At 39.4% G+C, this 15,028-nt stretch overlaps 1 protein-coding gene across 1 annotated transcript in view; it reads left to right on the top strand.

Annotated features, from left to right (window-relative positions):
• The window catches only part of HBS1L (HBS1 like translational GTPase), a 47,783-nt gene extending 33,448 nt beyond the window's left edge, over positions 1 to 14,335 (top strand). Inside the window, exons 8-18 of the mRNA XM_081187685.1 lie at positions 511 to 628; positions 1,167 to 1,313; positions 1,686 to 1,760; positions 2,833 to 2,950; positions 3,089 to 3,157; positions 4,467 to 4,571; positions 6,526 to 6,616; positions 8,261 to 8,369; positions 9,685 to 9,785; positions 11,337 to 11,481; positions 13,702 to 14,335. Coding sequence (XP_081043811.1) covers positions 511 to 628; positions 1,167 to 1,313; positions 1,686 to 1,760; positions 2,833 to 2,950; positions 3,089 to 3,157; positions 4,467 to 4,571; positions 6,526 to 6,616; positions 8,261 to 8,369; positions 9,685 to 9,785; positions 11,337 to 11,481; positions 13,702 to 13,713 — 1,090 coding nt within the window. The 3' untranslated portion in view covers positions 13,714 to 14,335. The remainder of the gene's footprint in view (positions 1 to 510; positions 629 to 1,166; positions 1,314 to 1,685; positions 1,761 to 2,832; positions 2,951 to 3,088; positions 3,158 to 4,466; positions 4,572 to 6,525; positions 6,617 to 8,260; positions 8,370 to 9,684; positions 9,786 to 11,336; positions 11,482 to 13,701) is intronic.
• The last annotated feature ends 693 nt before the right edge of the window (positions 14,336 to 15,028 follow it).

Raw genomic sequence — 15,028 nt, 5'->3', positions numbered from 1 at the left:
TACACTCTAACTAAGGAACCCTTGATCAGCTTCCAGGGAACCTCAGGATGCTCCATACAGTTTGCAAATATCCTTCCCTAAGGCTATTGATACTGGGTTTTGTTTGTTGCCATTGCTTATGTACAGAATTAGTGCTGAATTGCATGACTAGTTTCCATGATGAAGTAGGCATGAGACTGCTCTTCTTTGGTGTGGTGACCATTCTTGGATGTGCTCTGGCATGTAAGCACATTCTCATTTCATAGCTTCCTCTGATATTGCAAGCTCGTACATTGAAACACTTCTCAGGATTGCTAGCTGTATCAACTTGGTGATAGCTTTTTCTTGTAACCATGATTTAAAAAATTATTTTGTGGGTGCCTTTATCATAGAATGGCACTATAATCACATTAGACTCTTTTGTGCTTATCCCAAAGAAGGTGGTTTATTTTTAGCACTCATTTATTAATACAAGGTAAACTTTGGAAAGGGTTGTAAGTGACACACTTCATGCCTGTGCTTTATTTTTAGGGGAGTGACAATGGATGTAGGTATGACCAAATTTGAGACAAAGACAAAAGTTATTACGTTGATGGATGCTCCTGGACATAAAGACTTCATTCCAAATATGATCACAGGAGCTGCAATGGTAAAGACTTTTTATTGGCATCACCTGTCTATAAAAAGAAGTGATAACACATTGAATTGAGTTTTGTAACAGTTCATTCACTGGCAGTATTTAGTGGTTAAAATCTGTGGTTAAAATCTGTGCAGTTTTGAAATGTTCAGTATGCCATCTTGATTCAAAATGGCACCCAGCTGTCTTCAAACATAGACACAAACCTGCTTTTTGATCTCAGGAACCATTGTGTAAAATTTTATTATATCATAAGCATTGTCCAAATGCAAAGCAAACAAACACTAGCTTTCCCAAAGATATAATAGATCCATACATTTTCCACTGTTTGTGCAAGAGCATAGCAAATCTTAGCTTTGTAGTTCTTACTGTAGCAATACAATGGGCGCCATTGGGGCTTTACATTTTTGGAGTGACTCAGATATGCATGCATTTTATCATAAAGGGGGAAAGGAAGCATATTTGTGAAGAAATTACGGATATGGTTGGGCTTGGCTGTGTATGGTTAATAAATGCCAAGAAATACTGTGTAACAATTATTCTTCCTTAGGCTGATGTGGCTATATTAGTGGTGGATGCCAGCAGAGGGGAGTTTGAAGCAGGATTTGAGACTGGTGGGCAAACACGAGAACATGGACTGTTGGTTCGATCTCTTGGAGTCACACAGCTGGCAGTTGCTGTCAATAAAATGGACCAGGTATTTTCCCTTGACTTTATTAAGATTTATTTTCTGCAAGAAGAGAACACACAAGTTGTTACAAATGGAGCTTGGTTATTTTCCAAGGAAATTGTAATATTTTGTTGAATTCTAGATTGATGAAATTCTGTGGAAAAAATGGTACACGTACAAAGTGTTTTATTGACTTAGCTGACACGTAAATGAAGATTTTGTTGATTCTTTCAGCACTCAGTGTTCTTTCTACTGGGTTACCTTATTATTTTATAATTATTTTTCGGTGGGGTGTCTTACTGCTAATGTTACATCTTGGCAAGAGATAATTTTCATTTGTCTTAAGAATGGTGTTTGTACTTTATCCTTCCTTGGTGATATATTATGTGTTTATTTTAGGTCAATTGGCAACAGGAAAGATTTCGGGAGATTGTCAGTAAGCTTGGACAGTTCCTGAAGCAAGCTGGCTTTAAGGTAAAGAAAATGATATAGAATTCAGGTGACTGATTAAAAGTCTGAGTTTTCAATGACTATATTCACTGCTATGGGTACAGGGAAGGTCACAAAATGATATTGCCCCATTCTAAATGTGTGGATAAGATATGTGATAGGGCTGTGACAAAATTTCTGGTGACTAGCTAATTATGACTTGAAAATTATGCTGGCATTTAGCAGAAAGGTTTTCAGTTCTTCAAAGGGCTAATACTTTAATTTGCTACCGACTGCGAAGAATTCCTTTTTAACGTACTAGAATTCTAGTCCTCTGCTTTTCCACTGACAGATGTTTCATATCCACTTCCACTGCTTGTGAGAGCAATACTTCAACTTCAATGCTGTCTTCAAAAGAAAAAATTACAGAACAAGAGCATCCTTTCCTCTTGTCCATGTTGTCTGTGGAGGAAATGAGTAGTATTTTTTTTTCTCCAGAGAGTTGAGCTTTTAGAGAAGCATTGCTGGCATTTTGCTGCTGCTTTCTGAAAAAAACTAAATTGAAGGGAAAGAGACTACCCATCCTGGGTGTGGTTTCTTTCCCTTCCCTCTCAGTTTTTGCAGTGAGTCAGTGCTGATGCTTTTTGTGGAAGCCCAGCTTATGAAAGAGAGCACCTTTCCTTTCCTCCGTAGTGAGCAGGGAATGGAGAGAGAGTTTAAGCCAAGCCAAGCTTTATAGCAAGGCTTGCAAGGTGAGGGAGAGGCCCTTTGTCACTGTCAAGAAGATCAATAGATTTATTGAGCCCTACCTTTTGTGAGGTGTGAAGGGAATTGTCATTGGTCAGTTCAAGGTGTGTGGGGATGTGTATGAGAGAGATGTTCTATACAGTGATGTCATGAAAGGATCAGATTGCTATAGGTGTTACTTTCTCCTTCAATATTCTGTGAAGTGCAGGAATTATCAATTAACTTCAGTAACTGATTAAGTAGCATTAGCTTTCTATCTTCCACAAGAAGAATCTTAGTTTAAGTTTCAGAAGCTTAGAAATACTACTTATAATGCTGGAAAAGTTGCTTTCCAATTTCACACTGCAAATTAAACACTTCTCTCAACCAGGAGTCGGACGTAGCTTATATACCTACAAGTGGGCTTGGTGGTGAAAATCTTGTCACAAGAAGTCAAGCGAGTGAGCTGACCAAATGGTATGAAGGAAAATGCTTGTTAGAACAAATAGGTATGTGTTTACTTCTGTAAGATTTTTAGAACAGTTTCAGTACACAGCTGGGGGAATGCAGTAGAGACAAATTAATATCGCTTGCTGTAAGCAAGTAAAGGACATAGCTATTCACAGAGCACATTGGTTTATTTACAGATTCTTTCAAGCCACCTCAGAGATCTGTGGAGAAACCATTCAGATTATGTGTATCGGATGTTTTTAAAGGTTAGTAAGTTTTCTTCCAGCATTAAAAAAAATAAAAATTTTGTCATACAATTTCCCTTCACTGGTGAACAAATTTCCTAAAAATATTTATTTAAAAAAACTAATCTAGAAATGCTACTTAGAATAGGTAATACCCTGCTTTTCATTACTGACTGAAATGCATGTACTGGTGTAGCTGGGTCATTGCATAGCTTGTTGCAGTAGTGCAATACACAGTATCCACAATTATAAATGTTTATTCTATCACTGCAGTTCTTAAATATGGAGAATTGGCCAGACTTTTTGTAACTTTTATTAAGTTCCTTTGTTCTTATCTGTATTTTCAATGCACTTGTTTTTAAATTTTGTTGTTTTTTTTCTGCGTTTTTAAAATAAGTACTTTAAACTTTTAATGTAAATGGCTTAGATTTTTCTTTGCTACTATACATATACTATACATATACTATACTATACATTTTGTTAAGTGGAAAAAAAACACCTGCTGAGTTCAGCAGATTTGTCGGCACATGGGAACATTGGCACCTATAATGGTTTCTGAATCTAGGATGCTTCTCCCACTCCCCATCCCTGATACTTTCATCGTAGAGAGGGCAGAACAAAAGTGTCCTGAAAGAATTTCCACCCTGGTTCTCCAATAATGGTTAGGCACACATTGAATAAAGATTCTGTGTATGCAGTGGCAGCTGTTGCCCATTGGGACTGGTAGGCTGGAAAGCAAAGTGGGCAGTAGTAGGAAGAGCTGGAGCCAATGGCAGGCGGAGCCAACTAATTCTAGTTTTCTCCCCGCCCTCCTCCCTACTCATTCTGCCAAGGGCAAAGCTGAGGCAAAGAGGGAAGAAGCTGACAGTCAGGGCTACCATAGGAAATAAGAAGACACTGCATCCACTATGAATCCCCGACTGAACTGAGAACTGTGCTTGCAGAAGAGTACAGTTCTTGGTGCTGGAATGGCAACCATAGTGCCAACATAACCCCTCTGTTTTAACATCTCCAGCCAGTCACATATTTGTAGGTTTGGTGAGAAAATAGTTTTAAAACCACTGAAGCACGATAGGTAGCCCAACGGAACATAAAATATTTGAGTACATTTTTCAAATAGAAAACTTACTGGTTGGATGTTTATTGTTTTCTTATTGCAATGTTTGAGATTTGTTTTACTGATAAAATCAAAGACTCGCTTTGCATTTCAATGTAAAATCAATTGTGCAACTATTTTTATTATCTTATCAAAAATTGCATCTCTGGTGGTGCAAGCTTCAGAGAAGTTGCATGATACTTTTGCTGTCTCCAACCAACGTTTTTGTTGCAGATCAAGGATCGGGATTTTGTGTGACTGGTAAAATTGAAGCAGGATATGTTCAAGTTGGAGATCGACTGCTAGCGATGCCTCCTAATGAAACTTGCACTGTAAAAGGTATAGTATGCAGGCTGACGGATGATCTCCCTTTGGGTTACTCTGCAGGCAGCTTTAGAATGCGTTAATCTACACTGTCATATGTGAAAACCTCAAAGAAAATTGGGTGATTCCTCCTGCTGAACTGTGAATGTTGCTCCTGGAGGTCCAGAGAGCAGCTGTGTCCAAGAGCACTTTTGCAGCAGCTGCATGCATTCCTGGATAAAGCAGAAACGGTTAACTGCCGTGGTGACATCAATATTGGATTACTGCACCACTCTTACATTTATTGACGCATATTTTCTCCACCCCCCCCCCATCTTCACTGGCTTCCACTTGGGGGGGGGGGGTGGTTAGAGCCAAGATATTGAATGACATGCTTCTACAAAAACCTGTTCACTATTGTCAGCATTTTAGAGGTATTGCCCCACATCCTGCTGCCTTCTGATTGAATGTGGCTGGTGGCAATGGAAGGCACCCAGTTGCAACACCCAGTTGTGCAGTTCCCTATCTAGATATGTTTGATTCGCTTTGCCTCTATTGAATGTAAGGTGGTAATTCCCCTCCCCGCCCCTTCATCAAGCTTTTCATTTGGCTGGAGTCTTTATGCTCTTCTTGGTTGTTTTATCCGACCCAGTTTTATGCTCACTCCTTGCAGCTGTTTTAATTGCTGCTATTTGATTTTATTAGTAAGATATTGTTACTGGATATTTTGTAATTTTTATTGCAGGTTGCGTGTTTATATGCACATTTTTAAAGTTTAAAATTTCCTTAGGTTGAAAGGTTGTATGGAAGTACTTAAATAATTTGCATTATTTCAGTTGTTAGAATGAAACAATAATATAGCTGCTGTCATGTTACTGTTGAACTTTCCGCTAATAGCTGGCATAGTAAGAATGCCATAGACAGGGAGGGAGAGAAAGTGATATAGAGATTTCTCTAAGCAGCCTTTTTCAGACTGTAATACTTCAACATTTGTGAGAAAATAATCCTAGTAGTCAGGATTCAGTTTATTTCATTTAACATTATTTTTTATATAGGATGGCTACTTAAAATATTCTTTACAGAAGTCACATTCCAAAGCAATATTAATTTCCATTAGAATTAGCTGAGTCAGTGTGTATGTGTGTATAGCTGGACTGCATTCCAAGCTTATACTTTATTGGTTTTCACAACTTGCAGAATATTTTTATTGTAGATTAAACTGAACAATTATACTGTTTTAATGGACAAGGCATTATTATTATTATTGGTTTGGGTTTGCTTTATGTATATCCCAAATATGAGGCAATAACTTTGTAAAATCAAGCATTAAATTAATATGACAGTATAGTGCTTTTTCTGAAAGTTTAATACTTTCAGATTAAGTACAGCATTTCCAGAACACTTTTTCCAAAATTGCCTCCTTTTTCCAGTTACGGTTTCCAACAACCATATGAATGCTTCAAAGCTCTAGCTGTTCGTGCATTTAGCCATCAGTATATAAGTGCAGGAATTCTTCAGTAGCTTATACATATGTTTTAGTACAGAGTTTAGTGTGCTTCATAGCACACCCATTTGTTTCACCATTACGTCGAAAGCAAACAAAAACTCATTTGGTGAAAAATGAAAGCAGGTACGACCGAGATATTTAAAAGTTTGCGGACAGGGTGCTTTTACTGTAAATAATAAATTCCTTCTTAAATCCTTGTGCAGTCATACTTTCAAAATTGTGACACCTGTGCAGTGTGACAGGCTTATAGCTCAACATTGACTTGCAGAAAACTCACTCCGTAAGGCAAGGTGACTTTAGATTATGGTAGTTCCCGAGAAGAAAAGCTGTCTGAGGTTTTAGTCAACAGCTTTTACTATCACCTCATTCATACTGAAAACTGATGAGTCGTGGTTGATGCAGCAGAACTGGCAAAAACAGAGCTGTTTGTAGCAGTTAAACCAAGGTAGTTCACTGTTTAGTTCTGGTTTTACTCATTTCTAGGAATTGCCCTACATGATGAACCAGTGGATTGGGCTGCAGCAGGAGATCACGTTATTCTCACTTTGACTGGCATGGATATCATCAAAATCAAGTGAGTACAGAAAAGACTTTGCCTAAGCAACAGTTTATATTTAACCTGAAGCTTTCTAACCGTTGCAGTTGATAATCAGTGGTTTACCGGTTGGGGAGGGAGGGTGTGGGAGGCTTGCTACCTGGATAGCAAGAGAACTGCAAATCACCTAGCCTGCATGCAAGTGACGATGTGAAACTGGCAGTGGTCTTGATCACAGACAGGCAATTGTTGGGTTAAAAAAATTAATAAGGGCCAGGCATAACGATTTGTTGGTATAGTCATCTGGAGTTTTGGGAGGCAAAAGAGTGCTCAAATAGATTGCGTACAACGTTGGGTTTTATATTTTTTTTAAAAAAATCTTTATTGCTACTGAACAACAGTTACCGGTATTTTAACACTACTAGTACACTTGGTACTGTAAGGAAGAGAAACAGTACAATGTGACTGCTGTTTGACTGAGATAGATCAGTAAAAGGGTGGCAAAAGAAAATGGGGCTCAAAAAAAGCAGAAAGGGGTTAAATTTGGCAGAAAGTATCAAAGAGACTATGATGACCAAGGAAGAGTTAGCTCTTGTCTTCTTCCAAATAAATGTGTGTGTGTGTGTGTGTGTGTGTGTGTGTGTCTCGAGGGGCGGGGGGCGGAAACAAGAGCTAAAAGTGGCATTCTACATTAAGGTACTAGTCTCCATAAAAACAAGCACCATTGGAGTTTATTATGTAGAGCAGTACTGGAGTCAACATACTAAGGGAATCTTAACTGGTTAATTCAGTTTGGTGGTGCTGGGTATGTGTGAAGGAGAGAAGCAGGAGAATGGGTCACTTGATTATTAACAATATTTAATAGCATGATCCTAACCATATTTGCTCAGGAGGAAACCCTTTTGATTTCAGTGGGTCTTACTCCCAGATAAATGGGGTTAGGATTGCACCCTCAGAGATTCTCTGTACTTGTTACCAATTAGTGGAATAAATGACTGAATCTATATTATTTGACTTAAAAGATGGAGATGAGAAAATAAAGAAATTTAGTGATCTTGACATGGTGATCACTGTTCGTATTAGTCATGATGGACTAAGTAGCTAGAGAGAGGGGAAAGGAGTTAAGAAGACTGCTGCTGAAAGTTCTCTCAGTAATCCATAATTCTGCCCAATTTATAATGTTGTGAACAAATAGCACCACCTTCCTCCGCACATCACACTAAAAATTACTTGGAGAACCCATAGCAAACTTCTACTCTCTGCTTTGTTTTATGTCTGTGGAATTTTGTAGAGCATTTGGGACGATATGGTAGAAAGCAATGTGCTACCCAAACATACATAAAATAACCACTTCCATACCTCCTCCTGCCTAACAGAATGCGTGTGCACTTTAGAAGAGCTAGCAATCCCCAAACAGTAATAAATGCATTACTTCTAGAGTACCTATTGGTAGCACTGCTGCTGCCAATCCTATCCAGCCCAACTGAGGGCAAACCTCACCCTGGCACAGTCTGGACACACAAATAGGATTGGCCATTGTGGGAAGGCATCAGCATAGGCCAAACGGTGGGAATTGATGCAGTCTCCATGTTAGTTTGTCATCTAAGCATGCCTCTTGGTGTTACCACATTTAAAACCCGGATCCACTTAGCCTGATTTGTTTCTTCACAATCTCTCTTGCAGTGTTGCGTGCATATTTTGTTGCCCCAAGGAACCTATTAAAGCTTGCACACGTTTCAGAGCTCGGATCCTCATCTTCAATATTGAAGTTCCTATCACCAAAGGATTCCCTGTAAGTGTGGTACTGTCTTTGTTTTCTGAAGACCTTACTTTCTGTGTTTTAGCATTTTATCAGTCATGCATGTGCCTGCTTTTTAATCAGATTCATTCTGTATGTACTGTACAATGATGTGTCCCTGCTTTGCTGCACACATCCTAAAGCAGAGAATACATCTTGAAATGCTGCTCTTGGAGAAGATTGGCTGTATACATTACAGTGATATTTTGAAGGCTCAAAATCATGGTTTAAGATAGTAGGCAAAAGCACTACTTGAGACTGAGAGACAGAAAGATGGCCTCATGTGGACTGCACAATTATATCAAGAGACAGTTTTGGTTAACTTTGTAAGGAGTTCATAAGAAAAGCCTCTTGGATCAAGTCAAATATCATAGAATCATAGAGTTGGAATAGACCACAAGGGCCATCGAGTCCAACCCCCTGCCAAGCAGACTATCCATCTAGTCCAGAGCTCTGGGTGGTAGCCAAAAAAGTAATTACATTCGTGCAAGGATTTCTGACTGTGCAACAGAACTCCCCTTCACTCACCCCATGCACCCACTAAATGTATTCTGGGGGATCTTTCAATGCTCCGGAGTAGATTTGGGGAGGGCAGCGACCCACGGGAAGAGGAGAAGAAAGGCAAGTTGTGTTTACACACGGAGATCATTTAGCAAATGGAACTGCTTTGTTTCATACTGTGCTCTGTTCTCACAGTGCAGAATCAGGGGGCCATAGGAAGCCCACATGCAGAGCCTGAACACTCCCTCACACCTGTAATTCCCAGCAATAATTATTCAGAGGCATACTACCTCTAGCTATGGGGGTAGAACCTAGCTGTCATAGTTAGTAGCCATTGATTGCCTTTTAAAGCCATCCAAGTTGGTGGCAATCACTATCTCTTGTGGGAGCAAATTCCATAGTTTAACTGTGTGCTGTGTGACAAGGTACTTCCCTTTGTCCTGAATCGTCCAACATTCGTCTTCATTGGATAATTTGATGAGGGAGAAAAACTTTTCCCTATCCACCTTCTTCGCACCATGCATACATAGTTTTATATATCTCTATCCTGTCCCTCTCCCTTACTTGCCTTTTCTCTAAACTAAAAAAACCTTAAATATTGTAACCCTTCCTCTTAGAGGTCAGTTGCTCCAACCCCCTGAGTATTCTGGTTATCCTTTTCTGAACCTTTCCCAGCTATTCGTGCAAAATCTTTCTTCTTGTAGCTTGCAAAATGCATTTATAGAAGCGTTTCGGTCTTGTTCACGTTCTGTCATCTGCTGAAAATAGTTTTAAGACGGTTGTCAATTAAAACAAACTCTTGTTTCAGGTGCTTTTACATTTTCAAACTGTAAGCGAGCCTGCCACTATTAGGAGGTTACTGAGTGTGCTTCACAAGAGTACAGGTGAAGTCACAAAGAAAAAGCCTAAGTAAGTATTTTAAGAGGAAATTTTGGTGAAAAATGTGTTGCATAGCAAGTCCAACTCGAATTTCTATCATGTTAAGCCTAGTGGAAATGGGAAGAGAGATAATCAGATAGGCAGATAAAATCCAAATAGTTGATCTTACATTTAGATCTCAAAGCATTCTGAAACAAACTAACAAATATGTTGCTACGGATGTTCTGAGCATGTCATTTGGCTGCCTTTTCTTAGTATAGAGAGATAGGTGCTTGAAGTACCATTCTTGGTTTTATATTCTCTCTGCTTGTATCATATTCCTGTCCAAATTGCCTTTTAAAAAAAATTCTGTGTATGAGATTCCATCTTGTGGAAGTGCCAACAAGAGATTTTGAGAGTACCAACACTGGAACTTTTTTAGGTTGCTTGGACTCCATGGGATTTATAATTAATTAAAAAAATGATCCCTTGCAAAGGCAATGGATGCCAGCCGGCATATCTTGCTCTGGTGTAACCATGTGTCTGTACTTTTAGCCTTGTGGGATTACACTTGGTTGATATGACCTAGGAAAATTCCATTAGCCTGAGCTTTTATTGTGTAATGATTCTATGTCCAGCCTCTCAGACATGGACTCTGGCCTTAGGTTTGGTGCACCTCAAGGTTATAGTGGAAATCCAGTTCTTTGCTCCCCCCCCCCCCAAGGCAGGTAAACATTAGAGTCTTAACTGTATGACTTCTTTCCAACTTCCTTATTTTTGCTGTCTCTTGGGAAAGAGATCAGGAAAGCCAGTATTTTACATGTGAATCTTTCTTCTATGTTCTCCCCGGTCTCCTTCTAAGTAGGCTGGATCATGAAGGCTTAGGATCCTCCTACTGTATAAATCAACTCTGCCTCTCTTTCTCCAACATTCTCATTCCCCTTTTTCCACAATAAAGTCCAGGGCATGTGGAGAAGATGGTCTGTTTAATGTGCTATTAGCCCCTTTTATGCTTAAAATTCTGTACTTGTGCTTCAAGCCACGAAACCATTATTTTTAAAATCAAATTATTTTATGAATAAAAAAACACAGCTGTGATCACAGTGTGACCACTCCTGTCTTTTTGAAGCAAGCTGTGTCAATAAATGGTTTTAATTGGTACTGCTAAATTCTCCAAAGTAAGCTCAGTAATTCTAACCAATGCAATTCTAATAAATAAAAAAAATATGAAATTGTCCAGTAGCACCTTAGAGACCAACTAAGTTTGTTTTGGGTATAAGCTTTCATGTGCATGCACACTTCCACAGATACTACCGTGCATGCAAACGAAAGGTTATACCCAGAACCAACTTCGTTGGTCTCTAAGGTGCTACTGGACAATTTTTTAAAAAAAAAAAAATATTTCGACTGTCAGATCCACACGGCTACCTACCTGAATCTACAATGCAATCCTGTCTGCGGTGAGCATTTGTCGCCAGTAAATATTCCAAAGTTGGTATTACTGATTCCCCAAAATGTGTGTTTTCCTTGAACACATGTGTACAGGCACAATAATAGATCCAATAACAATGTATATGAACTGTTGCTCTTTCCCCCTTACAGGTGTTTGACTAAAGGACAGAATGCTTTAGTAGAACTGCAAACACAAAGGCCTGTTGCTCTGGAACTTTATAAAGACTTCAAAGAACTTGGAAGGTTCATGTTGCGCTACAGTGGCTCCACCATAGCTGCAGGAGTTGTGACAGAGGTATAGCATGTGTTTGTATGCATGCTTTATAATGACTGATTATGAAGTGGTATATTCTTTGCGTTGAGGTTCCAGCCCCTTGTTTCAAAAAATCACCTACAATGAACTACAGACTACTTGAATAGCTAATCAGGCTTGGAAATGAGACTCTTTTATTAAACATTTTAAAGGAAATAAACAACAACCACTTAGAAATATTAGCACTTTTTTCGTCTCCCAGGCCAAAACCTTTGTAAACACTTTTCTGTCCAGGTCTCAATTCTCATAGAATCATAGAATTGGAAGGGACCCCCTAAGTCATCTAGTCCAACCCCTGCAATGCAGGAATCTCAGCTAAAGCATCCATAGCAGATGGCCATCCAACCTTTGCTTAAAGCTTCCAATGAAAGAGAGGCCACAACCTTCCTAAGGAGACTGTTCCACAATCTAACAGCTCTTTCTGTCACAAAGTTGTTCCTTGGTATGGGTCCTACCCTCCAGAGCAGTAGAAAACAAGCTTGCTCTATCTTCCACGTGACAGCCCTTTGGGTATTTGAAGATGGCAGTCATATCTTGCCTTCCTTATTTTTCCTTGGTGATTTGCACTTTTCTTATGCTATCCTTTAGTTAGCTGACTGGGTTAGTTAGCTGACTCCCCCTTAATGGAGGTGGTTTAGCCCAGCATCGATCCTACTTTGATTGGGGTTTGGGAATCTGTAAGAAGAGGCTTGGTCATCCCAGTCCTCAATAGGTTGGGCATCAGGTTCTCACAAGATGGTCTGTCTCGGAAAATTAGATGGTGGATCAGCTGCTTGTTGTGATGCAGAAAGTGGCAGCATTTCAGTTCCCTTAATCCACAGCATGTCACTTGAGAGGTACATGTGTGAATAGTTTGATTCGGCTTTATCTGCCCATCCAAACTTCTTAGAAGGTACAATGTGAAGAAAGGCAAAGTTGTGGTTTTAGTTCAGAGGAGACTGCTGTGTTAAAATGCATACTGCTTAAAAGCCATTATTTGGCTGTGGTATATGTAAGCATTTTTTGTTTTTAGTATTTCAGAGATGCCAAGTAGGTCATGTGATGAATTGTCTATGCAGTTGAGTGGCACAACTTTTCTTGAGGCAGGGTGGCATAAGAGTCATCTTCCTGAACGAAAATTGTGAAGGTTTTGCGTGTGCACTTTTTAAACCTTACAGTTGGGCAGCATTTTAGCTAACTGCAGAAACGGCTTCATGGAATGATGTGTCAGTGCGCTTTCAAAGAGCTGTGCTTGCAGCTCTTCACTCATTTATGTGCTTAGTCACATCCCAAGCTCAACATGGCTAGAAGAAGGTAGCCCTTGTGTGCCATACCCCATTGCTCTTACACAAGTCCCAATTAATAGAAGAAGAGCCATGCTGGATCCGACCAATGGTCCACCCAGTCCAACATCTTGTTCCTATGCCATAAAGGTAACACACACAGACCACCTACTCTTCACTAGTGTGTGCACAGACTCAGTTACTGTTCAGTGGAATACTGCCTCTGAACCCAGAGGTTTTATTTAGTCTACGATGGCTTATATCTATTGATAAAAACCTGTTCTTCATAAGTGTCTCAGATCTGAATTTAAAGCCATCTGAGCCCATTACAACTTGTGACAACAGGGTCTGTAATCTATGTAATATGTGAAAAACACTTTTGTTTGTTCTGGGTCTCTCGTTTCTCCACATCATGTATAATCTCATCAACCTCTATCATATCTCCTGCTCAGTTGCCATTCTTTTCCAAAGTTCCAAACACACCAGCATTTTGTTTAGGGAACCTCGCAGTGATCTTAGGCAGAGAAGTCTTGCTGAGTTCTTTCACAAAAGGTTAAGCGCCAAACTAGATGTGATGATGGGGGATCTGTGCTTGGATCACCAAATGTCTCTTTGCTTGCTTGTTTAAAAGCAGGTTGTGAGGGCAAGAATTTTTGCATTGGAGCTGTGCTGCTAGGAGAGGGTTTGTTTGTTTGTTAAAAAAAACCCCTTTCCTCTATGCTATTTCCCCAATATAAAATTCTCCCCTCCCTCTTACTATTCTTACCACTCCCCACTACTACTGTTAGCTATGAAAGGTAATAAATAAAATATGGTCAGCTTGTGTGCTGGCCCTGCTCAGTAACACCTTCAAACCTGGTTCCAGCTCTTTGCATTTGTACACTTTGGATAAATGCCAATGTCTTTTCTGAAAAATTTAAATTCTTATTCTTCTTTTTAGATAAAAGAATGATGACTGTTCCAGAACTTCTACAACCCAACCAAATGAAATCATATGTCCAAATATGTTTATTTGATGAATCCAGTCATATCAGTGGAAGGAGCAAAGGCAATTACCTTTCTAAGAGGAGGAGATGAAATACCAGGTGTTCTTCAAACATTTTGAAGCTGTCCTTGCTTCAAAATAGTATGCCAATAGGGAAATACACGTTGCACTTTCTTACTGCACAAGTTCCACTCTATTTCCCATTTAAACCATCATTGGTAACTCTAAAGGACCTTTATGAAAAGTTTATCAGAATGATGTGTTAAAGGACAATGATTCATCGTGGGGGGAAAGCATGTTACTTCCAGCCTTAAACATTGTTTACAATTTATTTTTGGGTGGGGGGCACTGCTTACCTGCTGCACATTATTTCATAAATTAATTCAATTGGGCTATAGCGTTCCAGATTTTATACAAATACGTTTTCAAAGAACCCTGTTTCCTTCTGTTTCAGAAACCATTATTAACCATTAATTTCTTTCTGTTCCAGATTAATTTAAAACTTATTTGTGTAGCCCTAGTTAGTCCAATAATGGCTATTTTTATTTTTTAGATTGTAGAAGAATAAAGTAGCTTGGCCTGAGCATAATATTTGTTTCTGTTCATGTTGTCTTGTATAAATAAAATCTTGGCACAGTTGGGGTACAGTTGGGCAGTAAACAGGCCCCCTTGTCAAATGATGTGAACTTGTAAAGACATAGGTGCATACCAGCAGATGACACCTAAGTCTGAAGGTGTATAAGCACTCTGCACATCTCAGAACACCCAAGAAGTCTACAGCAACTCCTGGAACCTTACCTTTACATGTGCCATCTTTTAAAGACAGGTCAAGTGTATTGATTTTCTCTTCACCTATCAATTACATGGTCTAAATGAGCTACAATGCCAGTACTTCTAAAATGAAGATGATCAGTCTATCTTTTGTTGTTGTAGATAGTGGTCATCACTGTATTTGGGGATGGGAATTCTGCCCTTGTACTTTGCCTCATCAGATCGGCAGTGGCTCTGGAACTGATTGCACAACAGAACTTCTCCTCCCCACATTTGCTCTGGAGGTTTGAGGGAACCAGAGAACAGACTGAGGAGCAGGGGAATGCAGCAGAATGAGAAGGTTTTGTTGTGAACCTGGAAGTCCTTGTGCAAATGGGATAACTTGGAGGGATGCAGCCCTGAGTATCACCATTACATTAAATCAATCTCACTCTTCATGCTGGAGTAACATCTGAAGAGCTGCTCAGTGTGTACATTTTTACATGCATTTCTTCCTGGCCCCCTTTTTTCG

The sequence above is a fragment of the Podarcis bocagei genome, assembly GCF_964188305.1.
Source record: "Podarcis bocagei genome assembly, chromosome: 3".
In the NCBI taxonomy this organism is placed as follows: Eukaryota; Metazoa; Chordata; class Lepidosauria; order Squamata; family Lacertidae; genus Podarcis; species Podarcis bocagei.
The sequence above is the reverse complement of the archived record's forward strand: the minus strand, read 5'-3'. Positions and strand labels throughout refer to the sequence as shown.